Source organism: Meleagris gallopavo, chromosome 7 (genome assembly GCF_905368555.1).
Source record: "Meleagris gallopavo chromosome 7, MGAL_WU_HG_1.1, whole genome shotgun sequence".
Classification (NCBI taxonomy): Eukaryota; Metazoa; Chordata; class Aves; order Galliformes; family Phasianidae; genus Meleagris; species Meleagris gallopavo.
The window spans coordinates 10,745,236-10,762,304 of record NC_139410.1 but is presented as its reverse complement, the minus strand read 5'-3'; the positions used below and the strand labels follow the sequence as shown (position 1 = coordinate 10,762,304).

At 36.1% G+C, this 17,069-nt stretch overlaps 1 protein-coding gene across 8 annotated transcripts in view; it reads left to right on the top strand.

Moving 5' to 3' along the window:
• Window positions 1-17,058, top strand: part of HYCC2 (hyccin PI4KA lipid kinase complex subunit 2) — a 60,874-nt gene extending 43,816 nt beyond the window's left edge. For 7 of the 8 annotated variants that reach the window (XM_019617003.2, XM_010713436.3, XM_085228338.1 and 4 more), the window contains exons 12-14: window positions 2,996-3,155; window positions 4,369-4,536; window positions 9,257-17,058. In XM_019617003.2, the coding sequence (XP_019472548.1) occupies window positions 2,996-3,155; window positions 4,369-4,536; window positions 9,257-9,861 (933 nt within the window). In that variant the 3' untranslated portion in view covers window positions 9,862-17,058. The remainder of the gene's footprint in view (window positions 1-2,995; window positions 3,156-4,368; window positions 4,537-9,256) is intronic. The other variant, XM_085228339.1, reaches the window with a different exon arrangement.
• Window positions 17,059-17,069: the final 11 nt, after the last annotated feature.

Below are 17,069 nucleotides of genomic sequence, written 5' to 3'. Positions count from 1 at the left end.
TTCATGCATATATGTGCAGATGCATCTGTGTATTTTCTTTACTCTGATCCTTGCCTTGTTTCACAGCTTGTTTCACAGCAGTTTTTAAAAAGCACCTTTCAAGAAATCAGCAGATTTATAAAAAGATAACCTTTGTATCTTTGGCCTCACGCTGTAAATTCGAACCACCAGACCTTTTCAAAGGTTGGAGTCCTTTCACCTAATTGCAGTCTCCAGGAGATGTAAATAATTTAGCAGCATAAAACTGTATGTCTGTTTGTATTTTTTGTATTTTTTAAGCACTTCAAATTACTGCACCAAATAAAATATCATCTGTGCATCTAGTTTGATCAAGTTCAAGTCTCTGCTTACAATTGCCTAGCAGTAACAAATTCTTTGAAATCCATTTAATAATTAGGTGATCTTCCATAGTAGGATTCTTTTTATATCTTTGTTCACAGGCTGTTTGTTTAATTATGGATCAGTCGTCATAATGATGAGACACACTACACCTTTTAGTGCAGGACTAGTAATACCTCTTGGTATTAAGAACAGTGAAGGCAAAGGGTTTTTTTGCATCTTCCTTCTCTTTTGGTTTCCCATCTGATGGAGAAGGGCTTTGTTTTATTCCTTGTGGTTGTTTGGATTATTTCCAGGTTTTACTGTTGCTTAATTTTATTTTCATATGGTTCTCCTTGATCCCCAGAAGTACAATTTGTGCTGCTGAAAAGGGCCAGTTGTTAAAATGCTCCACAAGTAAAAGTGCTATGTCATTTTCTGGTCCTACTGTAAAAGCTTTTACTAGTACTAATTTTCGGATTTTAATCCTGTATACTGAGAAAGGGTACGTATTCAAAAGAGGCTGAAACTGTAGCAACGTAGAGGATTGGAAGGCAAATCACTATGTGATTGAGCTTGATGGGCATTGAGTCAGCACAGCAGAAATGAGCTTCAAAGTCTCTAATGAGATAAAGTATGTGAGCACAATGAGGTTTAAAGATGGCAGCATGGAAGAAGGGCTACATATGAATAAAAGAGCAGTTTGCAAACAAGCAATGAATCTGAGAGAATTAAGTAGCAAAGGCCATATCAGAAGTGGACAAGTGGTAGAATGATGAAGAGTATTTTATAATGGTGCCAAGAATCTTTAGGCTACTTTGAAGTCAGACACAAAGTCAGCAGAGGTGTTTTGTGTGGAGTTACAAGATCACAACAGAAGCTGGAGAAGTTCAGGATCAGCAGTGTGGCAGCCGCTGTAGCTTCCTAAGAAGTGAAGAGTCTTAGAGCTAGTTAACATCTTGTCATTTCTGACTTTACTGTTTGAATGAGTTTCATTTCCTCACATGGCTGCTGGATGACTTGTGTACTAGAATTTTTATTTTACTGTGATACTGCTAAATGGTTTTAATTCATGTAAATTATGTGGCATACTAGATGCACTGATATATTTATTTTTTATTAAGCATTATTTTGAGATCTTCACAGGACAAATCATACAAACGTGGTTCTGCTGATAGAATCATGTTTTAGTGGTTTAGTAAATTTCTTCTTACTTGTGTTTTTGTAAATACTAATCAAAGATGACTTCATTAAGTAAGCAGATTTGTTGCACGTGGGCTTTCAAAGTTTTAGGGAATTAATAAAATGTCTCTTACATTTGACACCTCTGGCAACCTCAGAATATCAAGACAACATGGATGAAATTTAAATCTTAATTCTCTCATTATGTGGAGAGGAGTGTATGAAAATGTTACTTCCAGCATAAAACTAGGAAATGCTGGCTAGCAGGATTCTAAACAGTTGATGCAATTCCATCAGCTTAGCACAAGGTTTTATACAATTAAAAAAAAGAAAAGAAAAGAAAAAAGTTTGTGCTATAGAACAGAAAAACAAAATGGTCGAAGGTGGGGAGGATATCTGTGCCTTGTTAGAAAAGTGGAGTATCTTTCAAAGTTGTGTATTCTAAAGCAGGTCTGCATTTCATTTGCGTGGACAGAACTGTCACCTTGTAGTTTTATTTGTATCGTAAAGAGTTTACATGCCCACTGCCTATGGTTAACACATAGATTGCATATATTTAAGACTTGCAGAGCACATGTATTTGAGATGTTTCTCAATGTCATAGTTCATTCTGATCTCTGAAGTTCCATTACAAAATTATTTTATTTTTTAAACTTTGTTTTCTAATTCAAGGGAATATCCATTAGGAGAAAACGTACTTTTCATAGTGATGAACATATGCTGTAATGGGAACTACCTAAATTGTTGTAGAAACAATGGATAAGTAGGATTTTATAGGGATTAACTAGATACATTTTCCATGCTTATTTTATTTTTTGTCTAGTTATCTATGGTCTCCTTAGTTTACTTATTCATCTTCATTAGGTGAGAACTAATAGCCATGTGGGAGGTCAGATATTTGTGAAACAAGAGATCCACAAAGGAAGCTGTAATGTTAGGTTTAAAATGTGTCTATTTATTGCTGGTTGGCTGTATAAAGTCAATAGGATTATGGAAAATCAAGGCAAATTCACTTCGATTTTTTCTGAAGTTTTAAAACATTGTACATGACAGCTTTATTTTTGCTAAATACTCTACATGCTGTAGAGACCTATGGAGGTAGAAAGTGGAAACTGGTCTTCTGTCTCCTGTGTTGTGACCATTCTTGTCATACAGCATGAACAGTATTTTTCTTGTTATCTTGCATCCATTTGGATGGAGAATTTATTGTGTAGATTGTTACCATCTTAGTACTAATGTCAAATGTAGAACAAAATGGCTTACATGGAAAAAGTAAAAATAGAGAGAATTGGGCTATAAATTTGGGAATAGGCTTGTGATGATCTTTTCAACTTAGTTAAGGGCTGTGAGTCTTGGGGATGGGACTGTCCATCTGGATGGGATCTGGCATAATAAACAGTTCTTGGTTGTTTCTCCTGGATCCAACAAAGAGATTTAGTACTGCCGTTAACATGGTCAATGGTGGTAGTAGTATAGCATTTTACTTTCATCTTAGGTTGCAAATGCCATGAAGAACTCACTGCCCTTTGATGCTCCTGATGCATCCCAAGAAGGCCAGAAGGTACTGAAAGTAGAAGTTACTCCAACAGTGCCGAGGATTTCTCGAACTGCCATTACAACAGCTTCTATCCGTCGTCACCGCTGGAGAAGAGAAGGTGAGCTTTCTTTTCCAATGGCAGGTACTGTAATGTTCTGTATTCATCACCATCACTGTTACCTGGTTTCTGAGTTTGAATGTTTGCAGAACAGTTGGTCATGGTTGTTTTGTTTTTTCCTTTTGAAAAGTGATTCTCCATAACAATGTATAGTATATTACATCTTCAGAGCACTGCATGAACATGAACATTTGGAATGTTTGTTTTGATTTTTTTTGAAAAAATATGAGGTATGTTTGAAGGAGAAAAAAAAAGAAAAAATTAAAAAGAAAAAAGGGGAAAAAAGGGACTGGAAATCATTTACTAAGGCTTTTTTCCCTCTATTATAAGAGAACATAAAATTGTTGTGGCAGAGTTTAGTGTAGAATTCCAGTTATTTCTGAGATGCACTCTGAAATTCAGTTGCTCTCTCATCATAAATAGCTTAGGAAATGAGTGTTATTATTCAGACCTTGCTAGGGTTCCAGTTATCCACAGCCACTGAAGACAGTGGGAGATGGAAGAGCTGAACATCATACTCCTAGCATCATGTGGTCCAACTTATAGAGGGAACGTGTCATAAAGTAGTTTTGGATAGCTTAAAATTATTCTATTTTTCCTCATTCCTTATTGAATACTTAGATCACATGGAAGCATGCTGGACCATATGAAGAATAACAGTAAATATATAGTAATGTTTTCCTTCATATGGTTAAATTTTTGTTGTAGCAAAAATTGCTTTAAAATCATTTTGTCAAACTTAAAAAGTTTTTTCCTGCATGTATGAAATACAACTTTAAAAAAGCTGAATAATGACTGAAGGCAAAATGTAGAATAACCTAAAAATAAACTGAGGTTACAAGAGTCTGAAAACAAGTATTACATTTTTCCTTTTTTTTTTTTTTTCTTTCCTATACTGTGTGCCAAAGCATTTAATGACCTCTGGTCCTCAGCTGAATCAGGATGTCCAGGACAAGAAGCAACTGTCTTCTATTTTCAGGACTTTGGGCCACGTTTGTCTTACTGTAGCTGCCATTATATTCATTTTCTAGTCTCTGGTATGGAGTATAGCCCACCTGTCCCTTTCTGTGGATGTTCTCACAAACTTTTAACTAAGCATGAGTAGTGTTTCGTGTTTGTTCTATGTCCACATAAATTTTTTATTCTCCCTGCATGGGTTGGAATGCCAAGAAAGGAACAGAAAAGCACTAAAATGTTATATGTTGAATCCCAGATGGCTTTGACTTCTCAAACGAGGCTGACTCAAGCATACCTGGCTCACCGATCCAACACGGCTCCACAGACCTAGGGATCAAACGTGAGCAAGAGGGGGAGGTGCTGATGCGCAGGACCCCTGAGCATGGCTTCCCGGAGCCCACCTTGGCAGCAGCCACAACAGAGGGTAGGACAGAGATGAGGAGGCAGAAGTCAGTGAGGCAATTGCTGGAGGAGGATCCTGGCTCCCTATCCCCAAGCAGAACTTCTTTCCATTCTAGTGTGTGTTTCCGCTATCCCAGGGTGTATTAGCTTCTCTTTGCAATACACGCATCCCCTATATACCTAACATCAGGTCAGGTACTACCTTTTGTTATCACATGGGCTGGCCTGGGGCTTGCATCTGTGTGGTGAAAGGCTGCTCGGCATGGCAAACAATAAAATAAAAATGACGAGTAATAGCCAAGAGCTTTGGGATTGCTTGGACACTTTCTATTACTGAGCATGTTTAATCTAATATTCAGAGGAAAAAATGCACCTGGAGAACGTGAATCCAGTCCTGAAAAATAGATAGTATAGAGTATTAATGGATTTGGTTGGCAACAACTTAGCTCCAGTAATGTCTTACTAGTCTATGCTTTTAAATTTCCGAGAACAAAGTCAAGCCTATCTAAGACAGATTCACTACTATTAATGTTTATTTGATAGTCAACCTTTAATTGAAGACTCATAATCTTACAGCTAGTGTAGATGAACAATCTGACTGCTGTAAAAACAAGTATCAAAACGGAAAAACTTGTGTTTCTAAACACTTCAGAAACAATAATTGCTTCTTTATTCAGTTGTGCTGTCCACACAAGTGCTGTAGGGCTTCATATTCCCGCACTATAATCAGGAATAGCAGACACAGTAGTTAGTAGAGATTTATTTTGCTTCAGTTCATCTGTTTATTTTGTCATCTTTATTCCATGAAAGGTATTGTTTTAAGCACTGACTTTGAAACATGACTTCTCATCAGAAATGAGAAGTAATTTCTTATAAATTTGGCTGAATATAATTTAAAGTGTTTTTATATTTTAAATCTCCAATCTGAACAGTTTTTTGGTATTTCCAAAATTTGTAAGCATAACAGCTGATAGTAAATGAGATTTATTTTTAGATACTACATAGGCTTCAGATTTGTTCTTCTGGAAACAATCATCAAGAGAATTTGAAGATTTAATGTAGTGTCACCACAATCCTTATCCTTATCAGAGTTGTTATCAAGCATGGGATTATAATCTATTCCTTGGTGCATAGTGAGTTTGAGCATGCTCAGTAAATGAGTATGGCCTTCTCCTAACTTCACTGGTTCACTTGATCTTATTCCTTTGCATGTGCATGACCTGAAGGATATGGAGAAGTCCCCAGATGCAGAGAACATTCTGGAAGAGATAGGAAATGGGAAAGAAGTTGAAAAAGATGTGGCCTTCTAGTCTTAATTGTTTCCAGATGCTTATGTCATTTGAGATGTTACTGGAGAAATGATCATTCCACATGCTTCTGTTAAAGTTGGTTGAATATACTTCTTTAAATGTTGACAGTATAAAATTACATGCTTGGGCAAATGGAATTCTGCTAGTTAATACTAACTAGGAAAAGGTACAGGAATGGAGTTTGGCTTGATTATCAGTATAGAATTGTTTGTGTATATTTGGGTCTTTTATTGATACTTATTTCACAGAAAGTTTTGGTTAGTGAATATCCTCTCATAAGTTTTTTATATAAAAAAATATAATGAGAGACTGATTATTTTCAGTTACTTTTCAACCTTCAGATGTGGAAAGGATAAATAGACCTAATGTTGCTTTTAAAAAACAAACCTAAAATCCTTTTCAGATCAGTGTTTTGACCCAATAATTACAAAAAGGCAGAAGACTTAAAAAATGACTCAGTAAATACCTTAAAAGGCATTCTGCCTCTGAGTGGTAGCAGCTACTGCTCTGCACTATTTTGAGTCAGTAGAGAATGCTGTATCTGCATTTACAAATTACATATTGATATTGATAGTGTATTCTTTAGAGAAAGATTTATCCTGATAAGGAACAGCAGGAATCCCAAAGACATGCTACAGGGCAATCAATGTGATTTCTGTTAGGCTGGGTTGTCTTTTTTCTTCTGGCCTTGTAGTAAAGAGTGCGTGGCTTTTAAAGTTATGTTTCCTTTTCAAAATCATCTTATTGGTCTCTTGGTAAACAAACAAACAAATCCTTTGTGACTTCATCCTCTTTTACCTCCAAACACAGTATATAAAGAATGGAACATTTTCTGTTTGTTCCTGTGGACAACTTTTAGAAGAAAAATAGATGTGTTGGGAAAAGATTGCGTTTACGGAGTTATTTCAGTCCTACTGAGAACATCTGTAGCTATATGGACCTGACTAGAAAGTAATTCTCATGCATGTTGTCTTCTCTATCTTCTTCATTTTTTAACACTGCTGAGCTGCTTGGGCCTTTGTCTAGTTGCAGCACTGAAAAGCTTGCAACAACCCCTCTCAGTCTGGTCTTTAAATTTTATGGATGAAATGGCACTTCTTTTGTGTGACCCCTTTGCTTCACTGTCCCTGAATAGGATTTGACATGAACTGTGAGGAAGCAGTAATGTTCTCATAGTAATAAAAAGCTTAGCAGTATTGGCTGGAGACAGCATTTTGCAAGTTACGTGTCTTTTCTAGAATGAAAGGGATTGAGAGGGGACTTCTGCTGCTATTATTGCTGCTTGTAACCAAACACGCTTTCATCCAGCTTTGCATGGTTATAAAGAAAGATTTACTTTGGTTTATTGAAATAATTATCTTTCTTTTAGTAGGTTCCAGTCACATCATACTTTTCCTAGCATCTTTGTTTATGTGTGGGAATGTTGGGTTGGGGGAAGTGGGGGAGAAATGAGGTGAATGGTAGATAGAATTTCTCACTGTGTAATGTAAGAAAATACTTTTATGTCTTGGTGAGAAGAAAAGGGTCTAGTTAGATTAATCAGGAAGAAGTAACAGTGTTTGTATTTTAAATATGGATGCAGGAAGTTAAATCAGAATGTAAAGCATTCTTGATTTTAATGATAGCCTTTGAAGCCTAATTTTTTTCTTTTTCTAAGAAGGCCATAGACTTTACCAATGAAGAAAGACTGCCATAACATGAACTACAGTATCTTTATGCTGCTTAGAAGGCTTAACAAATCAAGTTAGAACTATATAAAACAACAGAATAGTCTCACATTGCATTGCTGAGAGAGGCCTGACCATGATCTACTTTGCAGAAGGCTAAATGTTGTTTATAAGCTGATACACAATAATGGTAATTCTGAGGCAAAACTTCCTAAAAAGAGAAATAGGTTTAAAAGAAATAGAGTAATAAAGCCTTCCTATAAAGTTCATTTTTGCTTTACATTTTGGAAATGTTGGATCAGGCTTATGTTTCTTCTATGCAGAAGAAGCAATACTGAATTAAGGCTTTGTGACTGTTTTGTTTGCCATAACAAAGTATTCTACAGTACTATGCTAGCAGACAGTATGAAAGGATGTTGTTCTACTCAAATACTATAATCTCTTAAATCTTTACCACCTCATTCCACGAAAGAAATTGAAACATATTTCCTTGGTAGCACACTGAGTTGGACAAACTGCCAGTATAGCAGTACAGTGGCTTTAGCTGTTAGAGAGGCTTTGCAGTTTTCTCTCTCTCTCTCTCTCTCTCTCTCTCTCTCTCTCTCACACACACTCACACTCACACACAAGTAAAAATTCAGGCTTTGCAGCTTTTAGAAAGCAAAACAAAATTCTTATAGCCTGAATGTCTTTTTTCTTTTTTCTTTTTTTTTTTTTGTGTGTAACTATAGTTAAACTTTATGGATTTTTTCCATTGAAACAAGATATCAAGCTCCATTTTCAATTTTGAAACTTAAATGTTGTTTAATACTGAAACAATAACTTGTTTTAAGTACTTGGAGCTTAGAAAAAGGACCGGAATAAGATTTAAGAAAACAAAAAGTCTTCATGTATAGCCCTAATCTACAATCTTTAAGCCTTAGGACTGAAAACAAGGATTTAAGAAAGAAGCTTGACAAGCTCTAAAATCCCATTCCAAAGCACAAAGCTTCTTTGAATGTTTCAGATGTTAAATTTCTATTATTATATTTTTTTCTCGAAAGTCTTGATGCTGAGATTAAAGCAAATATGATATGGAAGCACCTAGGTAGGATTGCTGGAAATGCAGGGAGGATTGAGCTCTCAGAGAGAGAACTAGGAATTAGGTTACTCTCCAGCAGAAGGTATAGTCACATTGATTGAAGAGCCAGCTACATACAACAGAAGCCTTTTGCCTCTTGTTGCAGCACTGTTGCTGGCTAAGGAAGTAACCTAATTATGAAGCTTACCGAACATGTGCCGGACAAGTACTTGAACACGCTCAGATCCTGCCTCAAACTAGGATAAAATAGTCTAAAAGCCTTTCTCTTTTTTAAAAAATAAATGATGATAATAACAATACCCACATAGTAGGAGGATGGGCATTAGTAGCTGCGGACAGAACTAAAACAAATTAGCCATTAGACAAGGCCTAATTCTTCTGTATTGATGGACATAATTTTAGATATTATCTGGACTGATGAAAGTAATGCAGAGGAAGAGTAAATCAAGTCCAGGAAGTATTTATTGTCAGATTCCATTATTCTGCTATATTTAACAAGATTATTGGCAGATAATCAGGAATTTTTAAGCAGTGGAAAATAGGTGGATCAGCAAATGAGGGTTTGTTTTAGTGGTCTGTGTGCATCTGTATTCATGTAACTTGAATGCTTATTGTCTGTTCTGATTGGTTTGGATTGTGTTTTTTTTTTTTTTTTTTTTGGTTGTTCCTTTTTTTCATGAATAGATACTGAAGGTGTAAATGGAAGAGAGGAATCTGTGAACCTTAATGATGCTGATGAAGGATTTTCATCAGGAGCATCTCTCAGCAGCCAGCCAGTTGGGACCAAACCTCAATCGTCCGTATCCCAGAAGGGCAGCTTAAGAAAAACAGCAAGTGGACGTTCTGCTAAGGATAAAGAAACCTCTTCTGCAGCAAAATCCAATGACAGCCCTCGAGATTCAGTAGCTCGGAAGCAGTACATGCACCAATCCACTGACCTTGGTGCAGATATAATTGAGATGACACCTACTAAGAAACACCTCAGCCTGCCTGCTGGGCAAGTGGTGCCAAAAGCCAACAGTTTGAGCTTGATCAGGACTGCCAGTGCTTCCTCCAGTAAATCGTTCGACTATGTGAATGGTAGTCAAGCAGGCTCCAGTGTTGGAGTTGGTACAGAGGGTGTTACCAATCTAGCAGCCGGCAACACCAATCGTTTTTCAACTATCAGCCTACAGGAAGACCGACTAGGCCATGCTGGGGAAGGTAAAGATCTTCTTCCTCCAGGAACTCCCCTAACCAAACAGTCTCGATCTCCAAGTTTCAATATGCAGCTGATATCCCAGGTGTAACATTTAACTCCCTTTGTTAGTACTCCCTCTTTGCCCTAAATCCCCAGGCAAGTTCATTCTTAGGCAAAACAAGAACCATCATCCTGCAGTGTGAAAATACTGACTGTTGTGATCTTGTTTGATTTGGTTTAGCTATCATACTGTATTCCTGAAACAGCAATAATTCTTCCTTCACCTTCATTCTGCCCCCTTGTAAACATGGTTGTGAAGCAGTATATAATGTACTGTATGCCTTTTTCCATGCCTTCCTTTCTCCTTGGGTGATGTGCAATCCATCGTAGGCTGATCAGTCCCATTTCAACACTGTGAGACTGGAGACACCGTCGGAAATGGTGAATGTGATCCCTATGAAATGATGCTTTGGCTTTGTTAAGAAATAGAAACGGGTTTGTTTTCTCGGTCTACAGTACTGCAAAGACTACTGGATCATGACTTTTCTTCCTCAGAACCAGGAGTGCCTCAGAGATTCTAATGTGACTTTGGACCTCTCTGAGTCTGTGCAATCAATTCTGGGGAGGGAATTGTCATTGCTGCTCCTGGCTGCTTACAGCACTTTCATTAAAATGAGGGTAGTTTTTTCTTGCCTGCCCCTAATCTCTCATCCCAGAAGCTTTTGATGTTCAGCAACTGAGACGTGCTTATTACCAAGTTTTTTTCCCTCAAAGAGAGGATTGTAAGTAGATAATGTAGGTTACAATGCACTTCTAATGGCGTTGTAGCCATGTGTAATGTTATATGTCTTCCCCTCCAGGACACAGGGTCATTCTGCATGTAGACTAAAATTTAGACAAGACCATGCTGTTAAAGAAATTGGATTTGTAAGCGGGAGGGAAACACTATGTTCCAAGGAACTAATGGCTAGCTCTGCTCCATTTTTGTTGTGGGTGATGGTGTTGTTTGTTGTTGTTCTTGTGAGGTGGTGATCACTGAGTTGAAAGGTGTATTTGGGTAAAAGAGTATTTCTCAGGCTGCTTTCTACAGTATCATGGATGTTAGACATCCCCACCCCTTTCAGCTTCTTCCTCAGTGTCCCTAAAGTCAGTCATGGAGTCATTTTGAGAATCTTGCAGTCCAAACAGACCATCCTCTTAAGGGACTGTCTCAGGGATAGAGACTTTTTTTTTTTTTTTTTTTTTTGCTAGAAACACAGAAGCTTTAATGTGAAATGCTTTTCTAGAAACACCATTTACACATAGGGGTACTGACAGTCCTTTTTTTTCCCAGAAGGATCACAGTTCATTGCTTTGAACTGTTTATCATCTATTATGTTTTTCATCATTATTTTAGTGGATAGACCCCTACTCTAGAAAATGCAGAACTCGTGCCATTGAGCCAAGCCTTGAATGTATATGACTGGTATGAATGGTGGGCACTGGCTGGTACTTGTGCTAGAGAACACAGCTTAGAAGCACATTTCTGATTGTGTAGGAAAATGTTTGTCATCGTATCTCTCTCTTTGTCCTATTGCTAGAGAGAAAAGGAGAAAGTTCATCCTGTATTCTTAAGTAATGTATGATATCCTGGAAGTTTACAAATTGTAAATCCACGGAAAGAGTTATGATCTTCATGTGAGCACTTTGGTTTCATTGTCACTGTGAAGAGTAAACATAAGCTGTTAGACATAGCAGGTTATCTTTGAATGACAGAGAATCTTTAAGAGATTCAGGACAATAATATGGTGTTACTTTCATTGTTAGGTTTTATAATGTTTTTTTATTTTTTTTTTCTTTTGAACCTCTATTCCAAACAGAACTTTCAAATTTACATTGTAACTTGATGAATCACTGGCAGTCTAGTCTTCGGATCTTACATTCATAGAAAAGTGAATTAAAATGGCATCTGGACCGATGCAGAAATTTAGTTAAACAACAGAATCTTCAGAAAGAAAGCCCTGCTGTTTCAGAATTTAGATTAGCCTTTAAGGGTCACTACATAGAACTAATGCACAATTGAGATTAAACTGTGAGAGATTTTATGATGTGATTTTTTTTTTTTTTTAACTTCTTATGATTAGACTCTTCTTGATTTATTTTGTCAAGTTTTGCTGGTGGAGGTGATTGGCAAGTTATGATTTGCTTGGTAGTAGTTTCTTCCCTGAAAGTACAAATCTATATTTTGTAGAGATCATCACTATGAGAATTCTATTCTATTGAAGTGCCATCGTCGTGAACTGATAAGGACCAAATGATGATTGCATAAATCTTTGGGAAATAAAAGGTCAGGAATGTCAGCTTTTTGAGGAATTACTTTAATATTTCTACACCTTTAAAACATAGGGTTGCTATGTAAGGTTCTCTTGTTTCTGCTTTTGCTATTACAAACATTCCCATAGAAGTTTTATGACATGTAATTTGGCATTGGGCCAAATTTTAGAAACAAATACTTTATACTCTGGAGAGAGGAGCTCCACACAGTTACACTATTTCAGGAAAGCAAGACAGCCCAGTGACTTCAGATAGGGAAATCAAATGTACATGCCTCAATTTGAAGTAGTTAAAAGTTCAACTAAACTACAAATCAAGATGTTTTTTGCAGTCCTCATTTTGATGATGTGCATTTTGTTATAGCTCAGTTCATTTCATTCTGGTTTGTTTGTGTTTGTGTGTGTGTGTGTGTGTGTGTGTGTGTGTGTGTGTGTGTGTGTACAAATATATATACAAGCACATAAGAACAAATCATATATATATACCTACCCCATTTAGAGCTTTAAAAAGGGTTCAATTTCATCTATATTAAAAAAAAAAACAACTTTTTGCTATGTGCTGATGTGCAGCATCTGTAACTTACCAAAATTATCCCGAGTGCGTTGTTTCATTTGTGAGAAGTTTTGTCATTTTCCAGACATAAACTGATCAACATCTGTCTTAGAAAGTGAGTTGTCACTATGACCTGCAAACCTGCTGTAATAGCATACTCTGCCAGTGCTGTGTATCACACTCACCTGTAATCCTTCTTGGTATCTCAGACTATACCAAGGTGTGTGAAGATTGTAGCAAAACCTTGTATAGTGACACTCAGTACACTTCAAAGTACTGTGGTGGTAATAAAATTAGAAATGTCCAGGATCTAGGCTGAGAGAATAATCTACTGGTTTTATGATTGTGTGTTAAATATTAACAAAAAATATGTTCTAATTTTCTGATACCGGTGACAAATATCTAAACTTAAACCTCCTTATCCTGAATTCACTCGGCTGTGTCATGTTTCAGAACATTTGGTACTTTATATAAGGCACTAGATTGAAATTTCTGCAATATTTCAGTGCAGCTGCATCATTATAAAAGGAGGTTGAAAAGCAGAACACTACATGTGTGTGCAGATATTTTTAATGCTTAGGTGAGGAAGTGCGGGTACTATATGTAGATGTCTATACACATGTAAGTAGGGATACATGAATTATCCCTTGATACAGTTTTTACCACATTACACTATGTTGTCGTTTTACAACTCATTTTTCTTGGGCTTTATAATTTTAAAAAGATTACTAAAATCAGACTTTGGTTCCCCTTTTCAGGAGGTTTTTATAAGCAGCTTTTTGGCTCAGTGTTGATCCCTTTTGTTTTTCATCCTGCAGGCCACAAAATGATGAAGTGAAAGTATCTGCTACAATGAATGTGGCAAGATGAAGTTTTAAGCTGCTTTGTTATTCTTGCTAGTTTTAATTTGGAGACTTTTTATCTTACTTTCTTATCTTTCACTGTTTGTTTTAAATGCAAATTTCTTTGAATACAACTTTCTGATGTGTTGGAAGAAATTTTTAACAGTGTACTTCATTCTGTAATGCTGAACATCATGTTGCAGCCAGTAAGCATTAGACGTAGTTATTTGTAGATTGCAAGTGTGTTGGTCTCAATTACCTAAATCTAACATTTCCAACACACTCCTGCTAGCTTGAACATAGTTAGTCATCTGTTCTGACAGCAAAATTATGAGGAAAAAAACTGTTTTCTGACAACTTATTTATTTGCACTACTTATGAATACTGGAGTTTACTGGGACAGGGTTTTTTCTCACCATGTGAGGTTTACTTGTGTGTGGGTAGGTACATACATTTGTCACGTGTTGACAATCAATTGCCTCAACTGTGTGTATACTGTATGTAAATATGAACATATTTTTCAAGATTAAGGGGGAAACCTGCACCTTAATGGTGGTAAAGCTGCTCTGTAGAAAGGTGGCCCCGACTCTTACCCCTTTCTCTCTCCAGATAGATGTGGCTTGTTTTACTTCTTTAATGAACATAATTAATTTTCCTGGAAAATTTTAGTTCCAGGGAGATTTTCCTCAATGTTTAATGTATAGTATGTTCAGAGAATTATATTTTCAAAAATTATTTTTGGTGTAGATTATTCTATGCTATGGCTTATTTTAACCTAAATTTTAAATTTGTCCTATTTTATCATGAAACAATGGCTCTCTTTTAAGTGTGCAAGTGTTTGGCCGGAAATTTTTGTTTGACTTGGCTTACAAATTTAAGTTAATTTGAAGACCAAGTAGTAACCAAGAATTACTTTTTGAGTAAAATTCATAATCAGTACAAACTTGATACTGAACTCGTAATCCTGGAGGAGGTGTGGAAAGCATAATGGAACTTACTTGAATGGAATGTATGTGCTGCATACAGAACAAAAAGTTGTTTCTGTTATTTGTAGATCTGTAAGTCTTATCCTTAAATTTTGCAATTCTGTCACTGCCAAAATTATTGTTATCTTGGCATGTTTCGTATGGGATGTTAGCTAGGTCTCATTTGTAATATTCATTTACATCATTGGAATAGTTTGTATCAGAACAATAAACATGCTTTTTTTTTTTAATGGCTTGTTTAGGACGATCACTGAACTAAAATTATAAATCATCAGTCCTTTTCAAGCATCAAAAGTGGAGGGCTAATCCTCTGTACTTGCATTGCTTTCTTGGCATAAATAAAATTGATCAATATTTTGTATTTTCTCTGGTATTTTAAATGCTGCTTATTGCTGATATACGGGCCTTAATTTATCTTTCTCTTAATAAGTTAAGATAAATTTGTCTTAATTTCTTAAACTAGTATTAATTTGTTTTCCCACTGGCTCTTGAATAAATTTCATTTCTGGAAAGCTGTTCTGTAGGTGATTTGGGGAAACAGATCCCAGCATAGATATTGTATTTGTGAATACATACATCAGTCTGTCAAAATCTGCATGTTGCAATCAGCTGAAGAGTGAAGTACTCACCTGCTTCTTAAACAATGATGGACAACAGCGGAGAGCTGTGGGCAACTTGGTTCATCAATAATTTATGAAGGCAAGCAGTAAATGGATTTTGCAGGACTGATCTGTATAATGATTTTCACTTAGTCATTAAAAAAAATTATTTTAAAATAAACCAAATAATGGAACAAATTTTCAAAACATAACAGGTAGCCATTTCTGAGAAACTTTCTAAGTTTGGCAAGTGTAAAGGCCTGCTATCATGTAATACATTAGATGTTCAAAAGGAAGCTCTAGAAGCCTGAAGGTACCTCACAGCTTCCAGGAATGGATTTAGTAAAAATCTGTTTCGTGCTATGTGACTTTGAGATTTTTGTGAAGAAAAAAAAAAAAAAAAAAAAAAGTAATTTCCACTTCTGTTATTTATTTTCTTTAGAACCAAAAAACCAAACACTTCTGATTTTATTTTTTTTAACTGTACTCATCAGATTTTTAAAATAGCTTTAGGGATAAAATGAATTTTAAAAAAGGTCCATAAATTATTTGTTCTATCATAAAGGATTACTAAGCTACTCCTGTGAGGAGCTGCTGTGTGAGAACACTTGTACAGTAAAACTTTGTGTCTGTACAGTAAAACCTTGGCCTACGTTTTAGCTTGTGCACAATGGAAAAAGTTGATTAAGCTGTATTAAGAAGTTATTCGGTTGTGAGCTCCCAGTGTTTTATAGTCCTCATCCTCCCCAGAACTGATCTGAAAACAGAAAAATTAGTATGAATGAAGCAACTTTTTCAAAGAGAAATGGGCTTTGTTCAAAAATAGGTGGGACTTGGGCGTGACAAGTACTAGCTTCTGACACTGTCCTTTTTGTTCACGTGGTTCCTGTTGTTGTGCTAGACTTTCATGCTGTTTATGAAAAAATTGAGTATTAGAAACTTTATGGCTTGAAGTATACAGTAGATGTGAGTTAGCAATCACTAACTAGATAAACCACTTCTCAAAGCTTTTTAGTAGATAGTACTGGGATGTGTCTGTGTATCTTGTGTGCCAGTGTTCGATGAATATTTTGAAACAAGACTTCTTACTGTTTACTTGAAGAAAGTGCATACTTTTAGGATGGATATAACTGGCTGGTTTATTTATGAAGAAACGACATATGAATAAATAAAATTGAGTCATTTAACATTTTTTCCATATCGAGGATTCCAGGAAAAAAAGCTAATAAAGATTTTTAATAATTAAATCAGATACTCTTAATACATTTTAGATTTACTTTTGTAGCTTTTCTTTGCTATACAAACCTGAATCGAGGTACCCCGTGCTGCATTTTTTAAATTTGTATTTCCTCTATTTTACAACGAATCTTTTGCTCTGTACTGTTCTTGTAAGAACACAGGATACGCCATCAATTTTACTAGCAAAACGAAATGCTCTGCAAGGGTTAAAAGATTATTTTCCTACTTTTTCTGTCATACCAGGTTTGTTTCTCTGAACTAAGCTTTCTGAGGATTTTTACTACTTTAACATGATGTGCTCTGATCTCTGTTGTAGAAGGAGCATAAGCAGCACATCCCACGTATGCAGACAGCTGGGCCAGGCCCGAGGGCAGGGATAGGGCCTGCGTGGGCAGGAGGTGCTGGGAGGGATGGAACCATGCAGGCTTCGAGAGGCTGTGAGCTGTCCTGTGTGATGTCCTTTATCCTGGGACCAGGGAAATCCTCATTCTTAGAGCTGAAGATGGCACATAGCGAAGATCGTGTTATTGGTGCATGTAAGCCATTATCTTACTGTCTTACTGAACTGGGTAATGCTGTTGACTGTTGTTGAAATGTGAAACGTAGTTACTGTTGACTCTGTAAATACCTGCCAGAGATGAAATATAATTATTTTAAATCATTGTAAATAGAGATGTATAAAACTCGACACAATCTGCAATGCAGAAAAAAAAATTATATATATATATAAATATATAAAGATGTTAAATAAATATTGTGCTGTTTCTGAACAGAACTGGAGCTGCT